Source organism: Grammomys surdaster, unplaced genomic scaffold (assembly GCF_004785775.1).
Source record: "Grammomys surdaster isolate TR1022 unplaced genomic scaffold, NIH_TR_1.0 187, whole genome shotgun sequence".
In the NCBI taxonomy this organism is placed as follows: domain Eukaryota; kingdom Metazoa; phylum Chordata; class Mammalia; order Rodentia; family Muridae; genus Grammomys; species Grammomys surdaster.
The window spans coordinates 5,436,158-5,461,510 of record NW_021604632.1 but is presented as its reverse complement, the minus strand read 5'-3'; the positions used below and the strand labels follow the sequence as shown (position 1 = coordinate 5,461,510).

The window sequence follows — 25,353 nt, the reverse complement described above, 5'->3', positions numbered from 1 at the left end:
TGATACCCTTAAAGTCTTGACCTATCCCAATACACTCTTGAGAGTTGTCTGTTGCAACCTGGGGTGTCCAAGACACAGTCTGGGAACAGTGGTGGCAGACCGAGACATGTTATGATACTGGCTTGTGGTAGAACTGTGGCAGGGAAACTGGCGAGACATGGTAAGTTCTGAGTTAATATTTCGAGTTGAAAAATTAGAAGCAGACGGGACTCATTTGAAAATGTTCATCAAGGGGCTGGAGGGATAGCTCAGTGGGAGAAGAGCATGCTGTGCAGACACGGCAACCTGAGTTTGTTCCTCAGAACCCTTATGAAAAAAGGAGACACTGTGATATGTGCTTGTGACACCTGCACTGAGGAGAGAGGCACAGATGGACCGCTGAAGCTCGATGGCCATCCAGCGTAGCTTGCCTCGTGGATGAGTTCCAAACCAGCTAGAGACCCTCTCTCACAAAGCAGAAAAGATAGGCAGCATCTGAGGAACAGAGGGCACCTGGGGTGACCTCTGGCCTCCATGTGCATCCACACACATGTACACACCTACCTGCATACACACTTGTACACACTTACCTGCACATATACTTGTATACACCTACTTGCACACTAACTAGTATACACCTACCTGCACACTCACTAGTACACACCTACCTGCACACACACTTGTATATACTTACCTGCGCACACACACTAAGACACCTCTTCCCACATCACCGAACATCCTCCTCTGGTCTCCATGCAGCCTCCTGTTCAATCCCTTTCCACTTTATCTTCTTGATATGGGGCCTGACACTCACTGAATCTGAAATTAGCAAACTCCAGTGGTCCCCCTGTCTCTGATTCTAACAGTGCTTAGGTTACAGGCTCATGTGACCATGTCTGACTTTTTACGTGGATGCTGAAGATTTAAGCTTGGTCCCTATGCTTTTCTGGTAAGTCCTTCTCCCCACTGAATCATCTCCCTGGGGCCCCTTCTAGTACTTTTCTGTGGCTGCCGCAGCAAATGGTCACAAACTGGGTGGTGGCGTAAAGGAGCAGAATGTATTCTTTCATGGTTCTGGATTAGAAGTTCAAAGTCATGATGTCAGTGCTCTCTCCTCTGGAGGCTCAAGATGTAGTAGTGCTCTTGGTCCTCTGGTGACGTTCCCTAGCTTCTTCTGCAGCTGCACTACTGGTCCTGGACTCTGCTCCCATGGCAGCCTCTTCTTTCTGGGTCCGTGGCCTTCCTGTTCTATCTCTTATGAGGTACTGGATTTAAAATCTAATAGGTGAGTTCAGAATTATCTTGTCTCAAGACCCTTAATCCAGTTATACCTGCAAAGATTCCTTTTCCAAATAAGGTATCATTTGTAGAGTCTGTGCATCAAGACATAAAGAGAGTGAGTTTAGGATATTATTCAAACTTCTGTGCTCAGAGACAGAGAAGCATAGGAGAGGGCGGGCTTGTGGGGGCTGTCCTACACCTCTTTTAAAGATCTGCATTGAGAAGCAGAGAGATGGGTCTGAAGTGAAAAATGAATGTGAAGTGGGTGGAGAGAGAGAGAGAGAGAGAGAGAGAGAGAGAGAGAGAGAGAGAGAGAGAGAGAGAGAGAGAGAGAATTGAGAATTAAAGGGACATTTGAGCCCCGAGAGAGATGGAGAAGTTAGTTCCTATGCAATTGTCTGAATTTTTGCATCTTGGTACCAGTCTTCCAGAGCCATGGCTGCCCTACATTCTACAATGCAGTCAAGTTCTCCAGCAAATTAATTTGCTAGTTTAAATGGGCCCCTCTACTTTGCAGCCAAGATTAAGACAGAACATACAAAGGGGTACAGATGTCTGGCTCATCATTACAAACCTCCCATCTCCTTTAAGAATCCTCTGATGCCGATTACCTCAACTTTTACAGAAGTGAAGATGGCAAGTACAGAGTTGTAGCAGCAAGTTCTGAGCAGTGCCAGATGGTAGAATCTACATCATCTCTGACGGTAAGGACGATCACGGTTTCTGTACTGAGTAACTGCTCTGTTGAAAGAGTGTTGTACATATTCATCTCTATGATGCTTGGCGTGGTTTTCTTCATGCTTACCTCCAAAGTTCTCTCCCAGATCCCTCTTCTGCTTTAGTAGGCTTTGTGGGATGGAGGCCCCTCTAGCATCTGGTTTACTTAACACTTTCTAGTCTGAAGATGGCTCAGCCTGTAGACTTCACTGTGTACTGGCTCAATTATATATTAACACGTTAGAAAAAGTGAAGTGCTGGCTCCTTTGCTATCTCTGATCCAAACCTGCTGTTCTTTAGGAGTCTGGCTAAGGATAGATACTGTATCCTTTCCACCACACTCTTTACTTAGGGGAGATTCAAGTAAATAAAAACCATTCACAAGTTTGATCTAATTTTTAATACATTGCCAGCCTTTGGTGACATGTCTGCTTCCATCTGAGTGGCTATTTGGTTTTGTGCTTGTTTTTCTCTCTCCCTGCCTGCCTGCCAGTCTATCTGGTGCTAAGAATATCATTCAGGCTTCTGTGCTAGTGCATCAGCTGCCAATGGCCCCCGAGGAGCTGGAGCCACCAAATGCTACAGCTTGCTCCTCCTAGCAGACCCAGAAACCCCTCTGGGGACAGGGGATTGTCTAAGGTCTGAGACTGAGGTGTCTTGCAACTTTACATAACTCATCTCCTCGCTGGAGGAAGAATAGGCACTTCAGTTCCATCTCTGACATTGCGCGTCCACTGCATTCTTCGGGATGAACACGGTTCTGCCCATATCTAAAGCCCATCTCATACTTCTTATGTAACCTTTAAGTCAAACTCATGACTTGTGGGCTGCATTCAGGGAGCATCTTTATTTTTGCCATTTAGTCTCTCTTTGAAGTTTCTTTGTGAGTCCAATTTATTTCCCTTCCTGTGGATAAACACAGTCAGAAGCCAAGACATCTCTGAACTCTCTTAGGTGTCAGAACAGTCTCAATAACATCTGATGGAAAGTTGTGAGCCAGGAGTGGTGGCACATTCCTGTAATTCCAGAAATTGAGAAGTGGATGAAGAAGGATCAGAAGTTCAAGGTGAGTAGTTCTGGGCCACACACACACACACACACACACACACACACACACCCCACCTCTTAAAAGAATCAAAACCAAAGGAAACAAAAAATAAGCCAACAAAATCTTCTCTCTGATCTTGAACCTGTGGAAGGTAAGAAATGTACAGAGAGGGAAGAAACATGTATTATTAGTCAGGGTTCTCTTGAGGAACAGAACTGATAGTGTGTGTGTGTGTGTGTGTGTGTGTGTGTGTGTGTGTGTGTAAAGGGGGTTTATTGGAATGGCTTACAGACTATGGTCAGGCTAATCCGGCCATGGCTTTCTACTGATGGAAAGTCTAAGAATCCAGTAGTTGTTCTGTCCACAAGGCTGGATATCTTAGCTGGTCTTCAGTATGAGCTGGAATCCTGAAGAAGTAGTCTCTAATGCCAGTAAAGGAAAGGACTCAGGGGTGGGGGAATGCAACTGGGGAGAACAGGCTTAGAACAAGACCAAGGTCAAGATGTATCCAAAACTATGAAAATCTCTTCTCAAGACCAGAATCTCATCTTGAGACCAGCAGGAGTAAGAATCACTCCCTCTCTATTTCTCAGCCTGCATGGCCAGGCTGTAGCCCAGTGACCACTATCTTTGTCCTTCTTGGGAGAGTCACATAGCCTCTTGGCCAAATTACAGGTGTAAGCACCTGGAATCCCTCTTCATGTAAATAAAGCATACTCGGCACCTTGGCCTGAGCCAATAATGTACACTCTCCCGCCCAATCCTACCACTCCCCGAAGTTTATACAGCCCTCGTTACCCCTGAGCAGAAAGAGCTGTTGTTTCATGGAATATTGTCTAGAAGAGCTGTTTCACTTTCTCTACATAAAGAACACTGACAATCTTCTCAGAAAATTAGTCTCCTTAAAGCCCTGTTCTTTTGTCTGGAGGTCTCAAGGATGTCAGGTCTCAACTGTCTCTGAGGAAATCTTCCCTAGTGGCTCCCTTCTGACCCTGAACATGCTTAGTATGTGCAGAGGGCTTGTGGGAGATATCTGCCTTGTTTTCTTTACAAAAATATTGGTCCACTTCACCTGTTTGAAATTTGCTATCCCGTGTCCCAAACCCCAGTGACTACTTTACCATCATGTTGAGAATCCATTTGTGTATTCAGTCGGCATGAAGCTCCTAGTGGGGAGGCACTGTCAGGTGCCTATTTAAGACCAGGCACGTATTATTTTAACACTTTAAACAGCCATATTAAACAGTAGAAAATTGAAAATTAGTTTTAGTAATGATACGCCCAACCCAACATATCAAAAACATTGTTGTTTCAATATAAAATCAATATTTTTAAATTAGCAAAGAGGTTTTTTTTTTTCATTCTTCTCTTCCTCCGATTTTTTATGACTCACATTGACATCTAGCCCACCTTTGAGTTAGGAGCAGACACCACATGTCAGGAACTCAGTGGCCATAGGAGGCCATAGATGGCCACCAGTGTCAGCTGTGCTGGGCATACAATTCAGAGCACAAGCTCCACAGGCAGGGTTGATGTCTGTCTTGATGGCTCTTTATCAGTGGTTGGCATACAGTAGGTATTTCACACTTTCCAACCTTGAATTGAGACGCAATAGAAAGAATAAAGGAAACTTTAGGGGGATTGCAGAATGACTCTGCACAGCACTCAGAAACGAGACCATCCAGTTCTACATGTAGTCGGTAATTCATTTCTTTCACAGGCATCCAAAGTCCCCAAAGACAGAGGCATTTCTGTCTTACTCTTTCACAGTCCCATAATCCCCCCGGTTCCTGATATTGCGCTGTGGGACTTCATGCAGCCCACAAGTATTTATTCGGTGTTCGTCTCCGGACCAGTTGCTATTTTAAGCGCAGGGATGGAAATAATGCAATCTGTGTTGATGGAGCCCACAGGGCAAAAAGAAGCTAACGAAGGTCTGTGAAGGAAATAAATTGGGTGACATGATAGGATGTGACAGGGGACAGGAGCACTGGGTACTGGAGGAGGAGGGGCCAGTTCTGCACAGCCATCTCATTCTGTCTCATCACAGTCTTCCACGCCCCCTCTGCCACAGCCTTATTGACCTCGCCCTTTCTAGACTAACTCAAACTCAGCTCTGCCCTTAACTTCCTGTTTCTGCTGTGTCCTGCTCTCCCCTTGGCCTGTCCGTCACTTTTATCTTCCCCCCGCTTCAGTGTCTGTGCTGTCTTCTTCTCAAAGAAGCCATCCCTGACCACTGGACACCAGTGGTCACCCCCCACCCCCACCCCATAATGCTCTGCTGATCACATTATGTATAACACCATCTATGACCTTGTGTATACCGGAAGTAAACTCTTGGTGAAACCCTCTTGGCAGTTGTAAACTTTCAGTGCCTAGAGTATTCCCTTGGTAACTAATATTTGTCCAATGATCAGTGTTCATTAGCTATGATTTTTTTTTAACTGAATGAATAAAGAAAGATCGCTAGTAAAAGTCTTTAGGGGTATGTTTTAAAGGCTAATTTAAACACATGTAAATGAACTCTGGGGAGAAACTTTTATTTTCTGTTTCAGAAAAGAAAGACTGGCTAATCCATCTAAAAGTTACTCTTTCAGGATGCTATGGGCATCTGGTATCCTAGGAGTTGCTTCCAACTCCTTCGGCACTCAACTGAAGGGCATTTGCAGACCCTTGGAAGAGGTCAAAGTACCACAGGCTAAACATCCTTGTGGAAGTGGTGGGCCCTACTGAATCAGCGAGAGGCAGATGTTCGCAGAGATTATGTGTGAAGTTGCTTTGAAGACCCAGGAAAGATCTGGCTAAGAAAGGCGTTGGGACGGGAGGGAAACTTGTGGCGCAGGAAAGTATAACAGGAAATCTGTTGTTTCGGTACACGGCGGTTGCTAGGGACGCCCGCCTTCTCCAATCATCGTTCCTCTTACTAGAGTGCGAGCCACGCTTTGCGGTTGCTGTGGCAACAGATGGTAACAAGATGGACTCGGCAGTGCAGCAAAATGTGGAGCGCAAAAAGTGCAAAGAGTGTGAGTTGAAACCCAGTTTCGGCAGGGAGCACGGTGTGGAGTTGTCCAGGGATTCTGAGTGTACAGAGGTTACCGGATCTTTCAATGGTCTCGGGGTGAAAGAGTGGGCTTGTGGGGACTGATAAGATGGCCCCTACTGTTGACCCCGCTGAAGTTATGGGATCTTGGATTTCCGTACTTGGGATTCCCGCCTGGAAGCACAGGAATGAGGATAACCTCGCTTCTAACTTCAGCTTTGGGCAAATCACCCGCAGTCTTTTCTCCCTAGGAAAATGAACTGGAGGTCCCGTGCCCCTCATTCTGCTGTTCCTGCCCGTCTTCTCAAAATGACCCTGAAAATCAGATGTGTGGCTAATTATACAAAGGAAAAATCCCCAAACATGCTTTTCTTATGCGATCCTGAAACAAGGCTGCAACAGTTAACCGCTTCTCCGCCTCTCCGTGTGTGAGCGCAGTTAGGGCTCAGAGAGTGCCTCAGGATTGGGGCTGGGGACCACTGTATAGGTCTGTGCTGTCCTTCTGGACCTGGGTTCTGTGCGTGCTTGAATTTCTTGATTCCTGACTCTGCTTGGCATTGTTTCGTTTTCATTTCGGAACCTTTAGAAGCGCCCAAGTGTTAATTAGAGGATTGTGTTTTAGTTCTTATCTTTACTTAAAGCCATTAGGGGCCCCCGCTGCACTTTTAGGACCACCTGGAGCTTGTCAGGAAGACTGTAGACCAAGAGCTCTATTTTAAATGAGCATTAATAGTGGAGTCACGGGCGTCCGTGTTAGAACTCAGACCTTAATTAAGATCAAATTCAAAAACAGTAAATAAATAAATAGATAAATACATACACACAATACATATACATACATACATACATACATACATACATACATACATACATACATACATATTCAAACTTATGCAGGATAACCCAGTCAGTCATGGAAACACTAAAAAGCATTAAATGTGGGACTCCTTAGGGACATTTTTCTAAAATGTATTAGACTTTTTCCCAGTCATCCTCACACAGCAGTAGAGGATGTGTGGGGTCCACCCACTGTGTGGGCTCACCCACGGAGTCATTGTTCTTCTGCCTTTTGGGGATCCCAAGTTCACACCAGTTTCTTCCAGGAGAGCACTGTTTATGTGGGGATCACACCTTGCTTGACTGGGGGCTGGGGGTTTCCCTTCTTGCCATCACGTACTCACACACCTCTGTGATTTCTACTGTTTGCACTCTGTGCCAGTCATCCATAGGTCTTTGTATTGCTGCATATTTAGTAAATAATGGGAGGGTTTCTGGGTTATACTGTAAATACGTCAATTTTACATGACGTGGCTCTTAAAGCGAACGTACATTTCCACCAATGTAGAATTTGAGGTCCACCTGTTTTACAGTCTTGAAGGTCATGATGATTTGGTTACTTTTAGCTATCCCTACAGGCATGACATGCTTGCACACCACAGTGTGTGTGTGTGTGTGTGTAGGCCAGACAAGAGCTTTCAGGAGTCCCTTCTGTTCTTCCACTTTGGCTTCTGGGCACTAAACCCAGGTAGTCAGGCTCCCATAGCTCTACCTGGCTGATCCGTCGACCGTTCTGTCCCAGTTTCAACAGGCATTCTTCAAGGTCCATGACACTGAACAACATACATTTACCTGTTGTTACACCATCGATAAAGACGTTCACCTTTGGCTCATATGATTGGCCCATATTTTATTTACTTTCTTTTCTAATTGAGTCGTAAGAATATAATTTCATGTATTGTTATATATAAATAGAATTTTGGTTCAGAATGTCTAGAATACATAGAGAGATAGAGATAGAGGAGAGATAGATATAGATATATATGTATATATAATTTTTAAAATTTATTTTATGTATATGAGTACATTGTAGCTGTCTTCAGACACACCAGAAGAAGGCATCGGATCCCATTACAGATGGTTGTGAGCCACCATGTGGTTGCTGGGAATTGAACTCAGGACCTCTGGAAGAGCAGTCAGTGCTCTTAACTTCTGAGCCATCTTTCTAGCCCACAGACTGTATATTTTTATAGACTTCATATATTTATAATTTTGCGGTGACTTTTGGAACTGGGTAGCTTGAGTTCCTTTTCAAAATTGATCTGGCTTCTTTGGCTCCTTTACCTTTTCATACCAAACTGTGGACCACACCACTGATGTTTGTTAAATGTCCCAGTGAGACTTTGATTGGCCAGTAGGTCACCAACCACTAAGCAGCCAGCAGAGTTCTTTTGTTTTACCTAGACAGAAGCCATGACTAGGCACAGGGAAACTCTCTCATGCTGGTCCCTGGAAGCTTCCACAACTCAGTGGTGGACGCTGAAAGGACTCAGGGTACCTGCCTTGGCTGGAGTGTATTCGGGAGCCAGGATTAAGTCTGATGCCAAGTGCCACTCAGGAAGCACCGGGCTTTTCAGGGAACTGGGCACCAGATGTGGCCAGGATCTCTCAGGGGTGAGTACCTATTGCCAGCTGGGTGGGATCACTGGGTGGTCTGCCAGGAGGGTCTGCAGCCAAAGCAACTATTGATACTTCAGGTGGGTTTGGTCCCATGGGCTTTGATGGTTCTTCAGCTGTCAAGGGACACCTGCCTAATGATCTATGCTTGGAAACTGGCAAAAGCCAGTTAGGACCTCTTTGGCTGTCAAGCTGCCATGCCTTGCCTGGCGGCTTTCCCTCTCTGTTTCCCCTTTCTCCAGGTACCAGCTTAGTCTACACTACTGAAAATGGGTAAGAGGAGAGCACCAGAGAAAAGCCTAGATTGGGTCTGATGCTGTGACATCAGGGCAGGGCAGCACAAGGCAAGGTCTCCAATCAACTCTCAGGGTAAACCTAAGCACTCAGCTAACACAGCTAGGGAAGAGATGCTCGGACCAATCACAGCCATTGGCTTGGACCATTGGTTTATTTTGTCAGTCACACTTGTATCAACTGCTAGCCTTGCTTTTTAGCACCAGTCATAGTTGTTAAGACTTAGATTTGGGATCAATGACGGTCTTAACTCTTAGCAACCTGACATGGTAGACTTCACCACTGGAAGTGCTCCTCCCCTTCACGATAGGAAGTGCTCCTCACCCAGGCAAGACTGAAATGGTTCCAGGGCCATTCTCACGTCATAGCCAAGAGCCCTGTAGGAAGGGTTTCAAACAGCTCTGCCTGTGTCTGTGCCCTCAGGAGCCAGGGTCATGTACTTCAGTCACGTCTGTAGTCATCTCAGGGTGGGCATGACAGTGCTCCATGTGGCTGGAAATGAGACAGGGTAGACTGGCTGGTAGACTGAAGGCTCCTTTGCTCAAGGCAGGTCAGGCAGAAAGAGGGGGGAGGGGAGGGTGAAGGGGAGGGAGGGAGGGGGGAGGAGAGAGGTGAGGAGAAGAGGAGGGGAAGGAGGGGAGAGAGGGGAGAGAAGGGAGAGAGGTGAGAGAGGAGAGAGAGAGAGAGAGGAGAGAGAGAGAGAGAGAGACAGAGAGAGAGACAGAGAGACAGAGAGAGACAGAGACAGAGACAGAGGGAGAGAGCCCACCCAGCGGCTGCTGATCAGGAAATCAAGTTGACCAAGCTCCAGGGTCTTTGCTTATTTACCAGACAATAAACACGATCAGGGCTTACAAACCTGAGTTTAAGGAACCTACCGTTTGACAATGCTGCCACCACCAAGGGAAAGGTAGCTCCCCACCCCCATCTGTCTCCCATAGTTTGGGAAGAGCTAACATCTTGGCAGTATTGAATCCTCCAACAAAGTATATCTTCTTTTCTGTAAGACCTCTTTAGGTCTCGTAATGTTTTGTAGGTTTTATTAACATGTAATTTTACTGCATATTTTAATTAGTTGTGAGTTTATGATATTGAGTTTAAATTTTTGTTACATTTTCATCTATTTACTCTCTCTCTTTTCCTGCTCCTCCGTGTGTGTGTGTGCGTGTGTGTGCGTTCGCACACACGAGCTCACATATGTGATCAGAAGTTAGTTCTCTCCTTCTACCATGTGAGTCCTGGGAATTGAACTCAGGTCATCAGACTTGGTGGCAAGCCCCTTTACCCAAGCAGCCATCTCACTGGCCCTTGATAATTTAAGATGTTCATTTTCTAATTTTTCATGGCTGGTTATCAACTTGGTGCTTCAAACTTTGTTAACTCAGAGTTAGTAGATTTGGAGAGAGAATAAGTTTTTAAACAATATTTACATGATGGTACAGAATAGTGGGAGGATTTTGGTCCACCGCACTGGGACACAACTGCTCAGTTCCTACAGTGTCTGCACTGTCTACGGTGCTCTTCAGGGTTGATACTGTCATAAAGCAAGTGTCTCCAAATAGATGGCCATAGTTCACGACCTGTAACCCTAAGCTTTAAAATCATCATGAGATGTCTTCAAATCATTATTGCTATAGACCCTGATCCTCCAGAACAGCAGCCAGTACTCTTAGCCATCTCTTCTGCCCTGGACTTACTTTTATATTTAACATCTTCCACGCTCTTGTTTCTCCTTGTATCCCTCCACTTGTAACTTTACCACCCCCTTTTTCTACCTGCAATGCACCTTTAGGATGGCTTCAAGTATGTCAACTGTATTATCCTAGTTTCCTGACGGATAACTAGATTGACCCTCCTTGGAATTCCCAGGGCTTATTGGATTTCCCCTGCTTCTGTCCCCTTTCTCATTTTATTTATCCAGTGTACTTGTCACAATTCTTTTGACAGCATCCCATCCTTGGGGTGATGTCCTGTGCTATTTGGAAAGCTACATGCATTTCAAGGAGTTACTGTAGAATGAATTTCTTTATGATTGATTGTCAGAGGTTTGTATGTTTATCTTATTTTCCTTTTTTTTGTTTCTTTCTTTTTTTTGGGGGGGGGGTTAGAGACAGGATTTCTCTGTATAGCCTTGGCTGTCCTGGAACTCACTTTGTAGATCAGGCTGGCCTTGAACTCAGAAATCTGCCTGCCTCTGCCTCCCAAGTGCTGGGATTAAAGGCGTTCACCACCACTGCCCAGTTTATCTTATTTTCAAATACCACTTCTGCCTCAGCCTCTCTCCTTTCCTCTCCAGAATGTCAATGGCCATTCCAGTGTCCCTTACACCTCTCTCTCTTAAGATTTATTTATTCATTTTATTTATGCAAGTGCACTGTAGCTGTCTTCAGACACACCAGAAGAAGGCACCAGATCTTATTACAGATGGTTGTAAGCCACCATGTGGGTGGCTGGGAATTGAACTCAGGACCTCTAGCAGAGCAGTCAGTGCTCTTAACCGCTGAGCCATCCCTCTAGCCCACCTACATATCTCTTAAGCATCATTATTTTATTTTAATCATTAAAATTTTTCTTTGGTTTTTGAGAATTTCATACATGTATACCATAAATTATATGGTCATAGATATGACCATGTCTATCCCTGCTCCCCCTCCAGCTTTCCCCATCCCCTCCTGCAGCTTGCTTCTTTATTTATTCATTTGTTTATGATTTATTTTGATAACCCTCTAGATAGCGCTGCCCATAAGTGCAGGGGTGTGGGGTCACCCATTGGAGCGCAGGGGCGTGGGGGGTTGCCCACTGGAGCACAGGTCTTTAACAACTGATTTCTAGCTTGAGATTCAGACAGAACTTCCAACAATTTCTGGAGTGGCCCTAAATCTACTTTGAACTACATATTTATGCAAAGGGCCTTTCTTAGTGGCCTGAATATAAAAGCTTGGCTGCAAAGCTCTTCCGTCAGTGGTGCTTGGAAGGTGCACAGTGTGGACAGTCTCAGAGTTGGTTGTTTGGCGACGTTAGAGCAGTATCTCTGTCTGTGTGAGAATGGTCCGTGCACTCATGAGCAGGAAAAGGAATTGTCACTACATAGTCTGTTCGTGTCATTGGCACCCAGTGTAGTTTTGAGACTTTTTCTCCAATCATTCAAAAATATTAAAACTCTCCTCAAACTTGAATGCAGCCCCCATGGCTGGTTAGCTTTTGAAGGGATGTTCTAACTGATCCACATTTGGGATTGCTTAGGGACTCTTTACCCCGGTTATATGGATTCTAGCTGCACATGCATGTTAGTGTCCCTAGCCTTCTTCATCGGATTCCCACTGGAACTTGGACCACAGAGGATAAAGGTCATCACTTTGCTACTTTTGAATGCAGCAAACCACGTCACCATCATCAAAAGTGAAGGATTGATAGCCCTTTCCTGGGAGCAAACACTTCCTCCGCTTCCTCCTTAGCATCGGAAGCACTCAGCATCCTGCTCTTCATAGGGATGGGGTTTGAAATGAGGCAGGAGGAATTGTAGGATCGTGGCTGGGAGATTTCAGGTCACACAGAGGAGGAGACGTAGGGAATTGGTCTGGTGCAGAACTCCACTGGTTTAATTTGAAAAGCCAAACCGTGCAGCCTTTTCATTTCTTTGAGGATTTAAGCTCTTTAGTCCTTTGATTTTTTTTTTTACAGGCTCATATTCATCCCTGGAGGTAGTGGGGAAGGGAAGTGGACTTTAAAGGGCTCTACCCCTGATTAAAAAGCTTGTGGGGAAAGGAGGTCTGTGATATTGTTAATGTGGTGGCCTTCAGTTTAAATCCATTACCAAAGGGTCCACTGGCTTGTGTGTGAGGAAAAAAAAATCTGTGTGGAATGGCTGAAGAAATCTCTCACAATGTCATCCACAGATCATAAACCCTGACATTTTTCTTTGAAAACGGTTTTAATAAGAATCTAAAGTGTCCTGGGTAAAAGAGGATGGTGATCTGACTCTGCCGGCATCTTGTGTTTATTTGCTGAATCTGATATACTGAGCACCTTTGCCTGATTCCACATTCAGTGAGATGATGATGATGGTGATGGTGATGATGATGATGGTGATGATTCTTCCTCCTCTTTACTTCCTCCTCCTCTTCATCCTCCTCCTTAACCTCCTCCTTCTCATTATTATTTTTGTTTATAAACAAACCACCCACATTTTCAACAGTGGCACAGAAAAATCTCTAATTAAAATAAATTTCAAGGTTAAGCCGTTTTCATACCTGCAAACAATTCCCCCAGCTCTCATAGCTTTTAAAATACCCACAGCAAGACAAACATGACAACCAATAACAGGAAAGCAGAAGTCGGAGTTTGTGAACACCGAAGACAAGTCTCACCACACTATGGAATGTGCCTGGTAGTTAATTACAGGCGACGCGGGTCTTGGGAAGCTGCCAGGGTTTGGTGGGAAGAGGAAAGCGAGGGCTTTCACCCGCCTCATCTCTCCTCTAATCCCCTTCACTCTCAGGGAATTCAGCTTTAATAAAAAGGAATAACCAGAGGATGTAATCGAAGAGCACTAATTAATAATCCGAGCTCTTCCTGAATGAGGTTCTGCAATAAATCGTAGGCTGTCAGTTGCTAAGCCAGGAAATATTACAGAGCGGGGAGGGGCACCACGCTCTTCCACCACGAGGCTCCTTAGGCTGAAACTGTCGGTGGCAGGGAACTTGGTGTCAGCTAATCACATGTGTTTTTACATCGCTGTTTGTAACCACAATTAAACAGATGGTTTTGAAAAAGCTAGGGTGTCCTTGATAATTAAAACCGTGGCAAGCCGCTGCTCCCTCCCCCTAACGTACAATTACACTGAATAGAATCCCGTCGTCCAGGGCTTCTTCAGAAGAAAGGGTCTTCACTGGCACAGGATTAGTGCTCTGCGCCAAGCCCCGGCATCTTGACCTCTTACAAAGCTCGGAGCTTTGCAGCTGGCAGGGAGGACTTTCAAGCAAACACGGGTCCCCCCTCTTCTGCTTTCTCCCCACATCTTATCCCTGCCATGCATGGATTAATAGGCTATATTTTAAAATGGGATCTTTGGAAGTCTCACAACCACTGAGGGCATTGTGTTTATGACAACTGAACTCTGGGAGCTCGGCCAGTACTTGACTTACATGAAAGTCCCTAGGGGTATGGACGTGTCTTTGCTTTAAAGGGGGTGGGGGAAAGGAAACCTTCCATTTCACAGTGTGTTACTTTTTCATTACTGTAACAAATGCCTGAGATAAATCATCTTAAAATATAGAAAGGTTCTTTGTTGTTGTTGTTGGTAGTGGTGATGGTGGTGGTGTTTTTGACCCATAGTTTAGTCTATGACAGATTGACTTAGTTGCTTTAGTCTTCAGCAATAAGGCTCAGGAGTGTGTGATGAAATTCCCACCTTATTTATTGAACCCCACCAACAATTAATTAGGTTTTTTTTTTCAGAAAAGATTCCTCACCCCCAAGCAGTTGAGATGTGGCCACCAGTCCCTCCCTTGAATTCGACCTCAGCAGTGTGAACCACAAAGTGCTGCGGCTGGAGCCTGCCGAGGTCTATTCACAGATGGAGTTTTGGAAATGCGTTTTGTTTGCCTGAGCATAAATACGCCCAAGCATACTATGGATGCTTTTAGGTTCAGGCTTTTGTGCCTACAAGTAAGCAGTCATTTGCTGGGGCAATTAACCATCTGCACTTGATTCTGAGGATGCAGCTGGCTGATGACGCTCACTGCCCCGGGGCAGGTTCAGCTCCTCATCTACACAGGAACTGTATTCAAAGCAAAGGATATTGACCTTTAATGAGGAATCTTTAAATTTAACCAGCACCCTCCCCCCACACCCCATCACCGGTTTGATCTGAAGTGAGGTTCAAATGTGGGCAGTGGGATTCCTGTTTGGGTAGAGTGGTTAGTTAATACAGAAGAGTTGGATTGGTCAGTTATTATTAGTCAAGAACAAAGGGGGAACCTTGCTCGGTCTATGCTATTATGGAGTTTCACTTTGGAGAGCAGCTACAGGTGTGGGTAGCCCTTGGACTCGTTTGATGGCAACCTGGAGCAATGCTTACAATGGGGTCCGTTTGTGTATCCCACCAAGCTCCGTGGCACTTCTGGGAACTTTTGTCTATTATTCTTGTGACTTATTAGGATTGAAGGGTTAACAGAAGAATATTGGCAAGGAGAACTCTCAGGTTTAGCACAGATCAAATTAATAGCCGGTGCTAACCCATGGATAGCAAGTATTGTTTAACTGGAGACTTAGAGGAACCTGTTGATTGAACCTACTGCATCATTTAATCTGTAAACCTTCACTGTGTTTAATTCTGGGGCACTTCTGCCTCAGTGTGCTCTTGGGGGAAACATCTTGCCTGCCCATGGAGTCTGGACTCCAGTTCTTCCCATGCTGGTATGTTTGCTAGCATATTTGAAATATTTCTACCAGGGACCTACTTTAGACCTAATGAGTTAGCTTCTGGGATAGGAATTGGGGCTCTTGAAGTAAGGCCACCTTAGGACAAAGTAAGTTCCATAATTTTAAGGATGTGTTCTAAGTTCTGCAAAAGGTTTAATTTTAATATGAATTCTCTTTAGAATTTCATTTGTGAAATACAACATACATATGAGCATATGAAACATTCACAGATACAGACACACATGTATGAATACATGCATATACATGCATAACTTGACAATAGTCAAGAAGGGCTCAAAGGTGCAACCTTAACCTGGTCCAAAATTAAGCTGATACTATCCCAAAAGTATGTTGTTTAAAAAAAAAATTTATTTATTTTAATGTGTACCAACTGCATGCAGTTCCCATAGAGGCCAAAAGGGGGGGGTCACATCTTACCAGCACTAAGCAGAGAGAGTTAACTGGGAATGACACAAGTCTTTTGAAAAACCTCATAACCAGTCCCCAGTGACACACCTCCTCCATCAAGGCCACACCTTCCAATCCTTCCCAAACAGTTCTACCAACTGGTGAGCACGTATTAAATCATAAGAGCCTACGATGGCTGTTCTTATTCAAAGCACCACAGTCACTATGGTCGCAGCTGTTTCTCCAACCTGGTATTCCAGAAATATTTCCCTCTCTTCCCCTCACCTCAGAGATCACTGCTGTCCTGACCCATAAGTCTGCTACTGTTGATTTCTCTTTTGGTTTTACCCTTTTGTATACAGTCCTGAAAACAGGGTTCCATTTTCCTTCCCCTTGAGCATTATGTAAACCGAATCACTGTGTGTATGCATATTTTTGGTCGATTCTTCTTTTTCTCCACTTGCTGTAAAATTCTTGCATGTGTTCATCAGCTGCATCTTGTCTATGGATGAATGTGGTCCAGGAGGACCACACATTGTTCTGTGTGTTGTCATGGAGACACCGGTTGTTCCCAATACATCACTATAAAAAGAATACCACTGCATATACATGTAGTTCACTGGATTATGGACCAGGGCAAAATCCCTGGGTCATAAACCCTTAAGTTTACTAGATAATGAAAAGCTAGTTTTAGATACGGTCTCGTTCAGGTGCAGTCCCACCAGCAAGTATTTAGTACTTTTTACTACAACACAGAGGGGTCGATACTCACAATTACCAAACTCAAGTTTTGGCCATCCCGTGGTTGCATACTGCCTCCCAGTTCTTACTCACCTTTTCTGATTGCTTTGTGAAATCATCAGACTCAAATTTTACTGACCGCTATGTAGTGGCATATTATAATTTTAGCCGTGTTTTCCTGACGGCTGATAAAGTCGATCACGTTTCATCTATTTATTGGTCATTCAGATTGGTCTTTTGCTTGCCTTTCCCCTATTGGACTCATTTTTAAAATGCTCTTCTATGGGAGCTCTTTCAGCCTTCCGGACCCGAGGGAGGTTGTGTTGTTATGTGTTGCAAACACTTCCCGTTTGAGGAAGCCCGACTTCCCATCTTCTATGCAAAGTCTTTTGATAAGATGTGGTTTAAACAGTAATTCCAAGTTGAAAGCCATAGAGCTATGTAGACGTTCCTTTGTGGTAGTGCTTCTCGTGTTTCATGTTCAGGGCTTCTCATTCTTAATGGAGAACTCCTTCCAGGTCACCTTCTCAACAGTCTCCATGTGGCCTTTCCCCTTTAAAGTTTTGTTCTACCAGGAGTTACATGTACCGTGTAAGAGTTTTTTGAAACCCTGTCTCAAAAAACCAAATGGAGAGCAACTGTGTGAAACACAGACAGCATTAGCTTCTGGCCTCCACACACACGCACATCCTCGTGCACACACCCACACCCGTGAAAGACACAACAATGTCTTGGCCCCATCACACGTCAGCCATTGTGTATCGAGCTTTGACTTTCACTTGAGCAGCTGGTCCTCTGCAAGGCTCTGTACAAATATGACCCATGTGTAACATGGGCTCTCAGAGCTCGCTGGCTTTCCATTCAAGTTTCTCATTCAGTTTCCTTTTAAGTCATATAAGGAGTCCAGCCGTTTTCCCATTGAGTCTCTGTAAGCAGATCTCCATTGGCTTCTGCCTTAATTTTTTTGGGGGGGAGGGTTTTCGAGACAGGGTTTCTCTTTATAGCCCGGGCTGTCCTGGAACTCACTCTGTAGACCAGGCTGGCCTCGAACTCAGAAATCCACCTGCCTCTGCCTCCGGCTTCTGCCTTTGATGTGACTACAACATAACACTTCCCTGTGCTTTCTGTCAACTGGAGTTCGATCTAAGGGCTCTACCACGTTTCAAGTGCATTTTTTTTTTCAGAAGAATAATCTGACACATTTAGCTCCTATCTGCTCACAAAATGTTAGTGATCTTAAGACTGATTATGGGGTTCAAGTGTTGCCAGCCTGGTTGTGACAGGTTTCCTTTATGATTTCATCCAATTGCTTTGGCCTAAGGGCTCCCATCAGTTTGGTGGGAGTGCGTTGGGATGCCTTTAAGAACTGCCAGTTTTTTAGGCATTTCACCTAGAATTTTTCTATATAGAATGACTTTTTTTTTTCTCATTTTCTATGTTGCTTCGATGAAATATATGTCAACAGGATGAAAATAAGGAGTTCCTGGCTCCCTGTTTGCCTTTGTCTTTCTTGCACACACTTATGAGATTCGTTTCCTTGTGACTCTGCATTGGTGTATACTTGAGAGACCCAGTTTTGGCCAAGAGAACAAGGTTGAAGTCAAGTTGACTTCAATGCCACTTTGAGTGTTTTTTGTTGTTGTTGTTGTTGTTGCAGCTTTATAATTTTATTTTTGTTTATATATGTTTGAAGATGCCAATGGAGAGCAGGAGAGAAGATTGGATTCCCCGAAGCCGCAGCTACAGGTGGTTTTGAGGCCCTCAGTGTGGGTGCTGAGAGCTGAACTTTCATCCTCTGCAAGACTAGTATCTGATTTTAATTACTAAGCGGCCTCTCTGCAGCTCCTGCAATTGATTAAAGTTAAAATGCAATTATACCATTTCCTCTCTCTCCCGTTCTGCCTCTAATCGCTCTCATGCCCTCTCTCCCACCCTCCCTTTCTTTAAGAGTTATCACTCCATAGATGTGCAGTACACATCAATCCAAGCTGCCGTCCCCTGGCTGTCATTTGTATCTATACGTCTCCAGGGCTGACCACTGGCATTGGATAACAAGTTAGGTGGCTCATCCTTGGGAATCTTGGTTCCCCCTCTCCCACTAGTTATTTGTCTCTAGGTCTTTGTGTGGGGGTGGGGGACCCCCGAGAGCACCCCTTCTGTGTTAATATGTCCACGACTGTTATCTCTGTTTGGGACTTACTTAAGCAGCGTCCTGGTTGGCTTTTTGTGAACTTGACACAAGCTAGAGTTAGTTATCTGAGAGGAAGGAGATACGGTTGAGAAAAATGCCTCCATAAGATTAGCCCGGAGGAGAGCCTATGGGGAAAACAATTAGTGATCAATGGGGGAGGAGCAGAAAAGGGTAGGTGGTGCCACCACTGGGCAGGTGGTCCTGGGTTTTATGAGAAAAGTCCACTGAGCGAGCCATGGGGAACGTTTGAGTAGGCAGGACCCCTCCATGGTCCCTGCATCATTTTCTGTCCCCAGGTTCCTGGCCTGCCCTGAGTTCCTGGCCCAGACTTCCTTTAGTGATGGACTGTGATTTGAAACTGTAAAATGAAATAAATCCCCTCCCCCCTCTAAGTAGGTTTTAGACATGGTGTTTCATCACAACACTAGAAATCCTAACTAAGGTAGGCAGTGATATTCTATCCCCGCCCCTCACCCCCATTCTCCTTAACTCCTGATGGCTTTCTGACTTTCAGTCATGAGTAAATGTATTAGACTTAGCTTATCGATTTCTTGATCCAGACATGGCTTTACAATACGTGTTCATGTCTGTTAGGGCAGGCCTCCCTACACTGTTCTCTTGGCTTCCCCCAGAGACAGGGCCTGAGTTCAGAACCTTATGGTTGGTATTTTATTTTTGGTTATCAATCTTAAGGGATAGGAACCAGGCTGAGATGTGAGTTAGGGAAGGAAATAAAACCAGTTCCGCAATGTGTTGTCAAGGGGCCACCACAGGGCTAGGAGGCAGGAGAATGATCTCACAGAGATCATCTGAAAGGCCTGTAAGAGGTACCCAGAGATTGCCAGCCTAGAGGCTGAAGGAGTGGAAGCTCTGTGCACCAACATGTCTATCTGCCACAGTCCGTCACCTGTCACCCTTCCCAGCTGTGCTGGTGTCAGGGCTACGAGGGTCAGAGAGCCAATGATCTTCCCCCATGATGGAATACATACTCATTCAAAACCCCACACACGCCAACGCCTCCCTCTATTTCTTCCTCCATCATGGGTTTTTCAATTGAGGTCATTTTCCTTCTGTTAGACTTTCCTTCAGTGAGAGGCTGCTAGGGTGAGACTTCCTAGACTCGCTGCCTCAAACTGTCTTGAATTTGCCGTGCTTTTAAAAGACATTTTGCTGCTTTTAAAATTACAAGAATGACAGGCCTTTTTGTCTTTCCCTTTTTAAAACTGCCCCTTTGGAAAAAATCTGTTTTTTTTTTCTCTCCCAAGATTTAGTTTTATTATCTTTGTAGTGTGTGTGTGTGTCTGGATTATCAAGTGCCCCAAGAGCACAAATTGGTGTAATGTTCCAGTACTTTTGTCTCCTTCTCTAGAGCTTGGTTTCCTTGGAGTTTGGTCTGGCAGTTGCTTTCCTCTCTTGACAGCTCTTTAATGCTTTTGGGTGATGGGACTTTTTACCAGGAGCATTTGATTGTGTTCATATGGATGGTTAGGCCAGCTAATGGGTTATATATACTATTACTGGGAATTGAAGTTTCCTTTAAATTCAATGTATCTTATTGTTGTTCTTGCTAGGGACATAGAATGGATACAAATATTTTTCATGCTTTCCAAATGGGATCAATCTAGCCAAACCTCATGAAGGAGCCACAATAAGAATTTCTTAGTCAGTATTCACTAGCCTGATAACAGAAGAAAAATGGCTTCCTCGCCTGCCAGACAACTTGAATACAGTGTTACAGCGCGTAACCAATCTCCATCACTGGTTTTCATTACTGAGCTCTGCTGTGACAGCCATCCAATATGAATTAAAAGAATCGTATTTGACATTTTAATAAAAGGTAGAAACGCTACATTTACCAAATAGCTGCTAGCGGGGATGTACCCACCAGAGATGAGCGGAAGGCACTCAATAGAGAAGGGTCAAATGAGCTTGCTGTTCACTTCCTTCTGGGAATTGTGACTGACAGACCCAGTGGCTGGGGAGGGCTGATGAAAGCACTGGTCTCTTTCTCTGATGATGTCAGTGGGAGCTACAGGCAGGGTCAAAGAGTTACTCTTCTGTGCACACAGTCTTCTGAAATACATTCTGTGGAAAGAATTCTGATTGTCAGGCATTGGGGGGGTGGGCTATGACAAGATCACTTTTTAATAATGTTCTCAAGCTGAGTTGTGAGTTCTTTGAGAAAAACATATGTAAAATGTATGAGCTCTCTGATCTTTAGAATCTGGAAATGAACCATTTCTCTCTAGGCTCACACAGTTTGTGAGCTTGAACTCACCCATCCAAAGACCAGACATCTTTGGACCCCTGTGACCGTCTGCAAGCACCTTCTGTATGCTGGTTCCATTTAGATGTAGGCTTCATAAAAACAGAAGAACTCATGTGTAGGATTAACAGTTCCGGGTCATGTAGTGCAGATACTTAGTTTCTCCCAAGTTCCAGGTTTCTAGTCATTTAAAGATGTACCTGGCACCCTTAACACAGGTTGATTGATCTTGGAATTGCATCTAGTTCCAATAAGGTATAAGCTTATTCTCTCCTAACTGATCGTCATTTTCAACCTGCTTGGAGTAGCAGTTCCGGGTCTTCCTCTGAACTAGCAGTTCACTACTTTGGGTATAATGGCTGGCATACTAGCTCAGAAAAAGACCTTGTGTCAGAAAGTTCTGTGGAGATCTGAGGAGAAAGACACCCAATGTCCTTTAGCCTCTCCATGCACAAACATGCGTACACACACACACACACACACACACGCACGCACGCACGCGCACACACACACAAGTAAGTGCATATACAGCCTCCCAACAAAATCTTTAAAAGCTGCTAAACAGTTGTTTCAACTCAGAATGCAATTTTGAACCTAAGCAAAACAGAGTAAAGAAAATTATTGTAAATTCATTTCAGCATCTGAAAAGGTATTTCCCCTCAGGTTAGAAAGTTCTGTCAGCTATAAGAAGGAATACAGCAACTAGATGCAAAAGAGAATAGTTTAAGCTCCAGAGAAGCAACCTCCAGATGCTCCATCTCCTGCCACACACACAGCTGCTTCTACTGGACCTGTTCCTTCTGACCTATTCTCAGATGGCTCGCTCCATAGACCCTGGACAGCAGGAAACAGCCAAGTCTCCTAAGACCGGACAAACATCCTCCACACCCATTCTTCTAGGTTCCCCCTAAAGACACATTGCCCCCAATGCCAGCAGGAAGTAGCCAGATATCACGACAACCCTATTCCTGCTTTGCTGTCACCTCTTTCTAATTTTTCTCTTTTAATTAAACCAAAATGGGGGAATGTTAGTATTCTGTCTAAACGCTACCTCCACAGTTATCTGGCAACACCCAGGTATGCTCCTCCCCACAGTTGCCTGGCAACAGCCAGGTAGGCATGCCCACTATAAAAGAGGCTGCTTGCCTCCTCCTCTCTTTTACTCTCTTACTCTCTTGCCTCTAGCTTCTCCTCGCCCTTCCTCCCTTCCCTTCCTCCTCTCTTCACGTGGTCATGGCCGGCCTCCACTTCTCTACCTCTCTGCTCTCTCTCCTCTTCCATATCTCCTGAATAAACCCCCTCCCCTTTGGAAAAAAAAGAGAATAGTTTAATGAAGGACCAATGCAAGTATTGGGAAAGAGAAATTAAGATACCTTTACTTAGATTTTTTTCCTCAAAGCCATTAAGAAATATTAGGTCAGGGCCAGCAAGATGGCTCGGAGGGGAAAAACACTCGTTGCCAATTCTGACAACTCAAATTTAATCCTGACATGATGGAAGAAGAGAACTGGTTCCTGCAAGTTGTTCTCTGAATGCCACATGTGATATACACATATGCAACATATGTGCACAGACAATAAATAAATAAATAAATAAATAAATAAATAAATAAATGTAAAAAAGTAAGAAATGGTTATTGCTAACCTAGCAGATGATAGTCTTTGTATCTCCTGTTGATAGTAAGATATGAATAAGCTAGCATTGATTTAATATTTGGATCCAGAGAATTTTGAGTGTCAGGGAATGGTAGTTTCAACATGTCTTATTTGTGGCAGATTTGATTTTCAATAAAAATGATGTAAATTGCCTCTAATATACACAAGACAAAGAATAGATGAATGGTGTGTGTGCCCATATGCAGAACACTGGCTTGCATGCATGCGCTGACCTGACAGCTCCTTTCCTCTGCTTGTCTTTGCTTGTGGGGAGATGTTTACAAAAATGTGTATGGCATTGTAACCTGTTGTGTTGGAAACCACCCAAATGCCAACCAGTGGTAGAATGCATGGGCAAATTACAGTGGACAATTACATATAACTTACAGTGAATACACACACACACACACACACACACACACGAATTAGGTATAGAAGCTAGACACAGACACAGAAGTATGCACACTGGGTAATTCCATCCTTTCAAATATTAAGCACCAGGTTTACCTACGATGCTCAGGGATGTATGTTTAAATCATGAAAGAACAGGCACTGCAAGAGTTAGGTTTCTTGTGGTTGGTAGAAAGAGCTTAGCATCAAGATGAGGCATTGCAGTGTTTTGTTTCTTCCTCTGTGTGACTATTATTCAGTCCCAAGCCCTGTAACATAACCATTATTGGGTCATGCATTTGTGAGGTACTTTTCTTACATTTTTGTTTACGCCTTTAAAATTTCATACGGTTTTAATTCCTATTCTTTGTACACACTGTATATGTAAACAAAGTCTAGTGACAATATCTACCCTTCACTTCTCCCTCAAACCCCAAATTTTCCTCCAAACTGCACGTCCTTGTTGACATATACCCCTTGAGTCCAATCAGTGAATGCCCATATGTGTATGAGTTCATCCACTGAAGTGTGGAGAACCTACATACTCCACATGAAAAGTGGCCCTTCCCTCCTGAGCTGCAAACAGTTGCCCATAGCTCCTCACTAAGGGGTGAGGCTGTGGAATGCCCTCTTCCATCCAGGCTGGAGTTGTTAACTGGTGATACGTTTTTCAGGGAACTAGAGCTTCTCTGAGTTCTTGTGTGCAGTAGTCATGTTATGTCCAGGCGGCATTGCAAAGAGCTCTTCCTCACCCTCCTTCTCTTACATTCTTCCCACTCCCTCCTCAACAAAGTTTCCTCGAGCCTTGGGGTGAAGACGGGGGTTGATATAGATGTTCCATTAATGGCTGAACACTCATCATCAATTAGTTTTGGCCTTTTGAACTGAAACACATCTCTGCATTAATCATTAACACTGTAATAAGAAATGCCTCTTATGGATATAAACATAAATATTTAGAAGGCAGTTTGACAATATGGCCATTTTGAAGAGCAGCATTAATACATCCTTCTCTAGGCCCTATGGCTTCTGCAGCACTGGGTTTGAGCCATATTTATAGCACAGGCAAGCATTCCCTCCTATAGAGCAGGCATCGGGAACTGTAGAAGCATAGGTGTCCCAAAATTTGCCCCCTACAAACCGAAAGTCTAAGAAGGTGTGACTTGGAAGCTGAATACTGGGCATCCAGTGGGATCAATTCCAGTGTACATTTGAAAGTGTGAAAACCAAAAGTGCCAATGGCAGGAGAGGATCGCCATGCCAGGTCAGAGAGTCAGTCTGAGGGGACAGGTAGAGTTTTTCTCCCCAAGATTTTTATTCAACGTAAGCCCTCGGTGCATTAGGTGCTGCTCCCTTCCCAGGTACCCACCACTGTGCCTGGCTTTTACACCGCTGCTAGGACCCAAACTCAGATCCTCATGATTGTGCTAAAGGTACTTTATGGGCTGAGCCATCTGCCCAGCCCTAGAACTGTATTTCTTATAGTTGTGGTATTAGCCACTACATCACATACATAAAATGAAACCACCAGAATGAAACAGACTACCTTGTACAGTTAATTTAAGAAAACACAGAATTTTTAAATGATGCTCATAGCACAGGAAGCACATTTGGCAGTTTCTTTTCTGTCTTTCCTGTAGTTACTTTCTTCCCCTGTGACTTCTAGTTTGCTGTTTGACTTTCCTACGGGGTCAGGTCTGGAAGCTTGTTTGAACAAATTTTCAACACTTGATATTGTCCTATTGAAAAAAAAAGCACTTCTTTCTCTGTAATTTGACCTTAGAAAAGTTGCTTTTTCTTGTATATCCGAATCTTACTTTTCTCCCACATGGGTCAAATGAGAGGATTCCTTCTGAAAGTTCTCCCTTTGATTCACCCGAGATGCAAGAAGTCATACATCCTGCAGAGACACGTTGTTTTCAAGAAATATTTCAAGGGGAAGAGAGCAGAGGCCAACATGAAACTGGTAACATGTGAAGCAATCCAATTTTAAAGAGATCAAGCTGATAGAAAACCACGAAGCAAAGCAGCTTTAGAGGAGGTAGACAAGCAGGAGATGAAGCAGGATTGTAAACTGAAAATTAATCTTTTTACTCAGTGAGTGGCCAGAGAACACCCAACTCTCAACAAAAGCCATGTTGTATTGACTTCAGTATTGTAGGCGTGACACTTTCCTGCTAACGGTATGTGGGGAAAATTTAGAGGCCGCTACAGCAGTGGGGCCCCAGAGAGGCTTCCACGCTGCGGCGGGTCCCACATTCAGGAGGAATCTTATGGTTCCAGCGGCCTGGAGGCCTTGGCGGCGGCAGGCCCCAATAACACGAGGAAGTCCTTGGTTCCAGAAAGGTTTACTGTCATGGCAGATGGTGGATGGATCTAGGCGTACCCCCCAGAACTCAGGGCAGTCCCGAGTTATATAGGGAGGGAGAAAAGGGGAGGATTGGGGGAGGACCTGGGGGAGGCATG

At 44.4% G+C, this 25,353-nt stretch overlaps 1 protein-coding gene across 1 annotated transcript in view; it reads left to right on the top strand.

Moving 5' to 3' along the window:
* The first annotated feature begins 6,374 nt into the window (after positions 1-6,374).
* Positions 6,375-25,353, top strand: part of Hydin (HYDIN axonemal central pair apparatus protein) — a 342,846-nt gene continuing 323,867 nt past the window's right edge. Inside the window, exon 1 of the mRNA XM_028768759.1 lies at positions 6,375-6,493. Coding sequence (XP_028624592.1) covers positions 6,375-6,493 — 119 coding nt within the window. The remainder of the gene's footprint in view (positions 6,494-25,353) is intronic.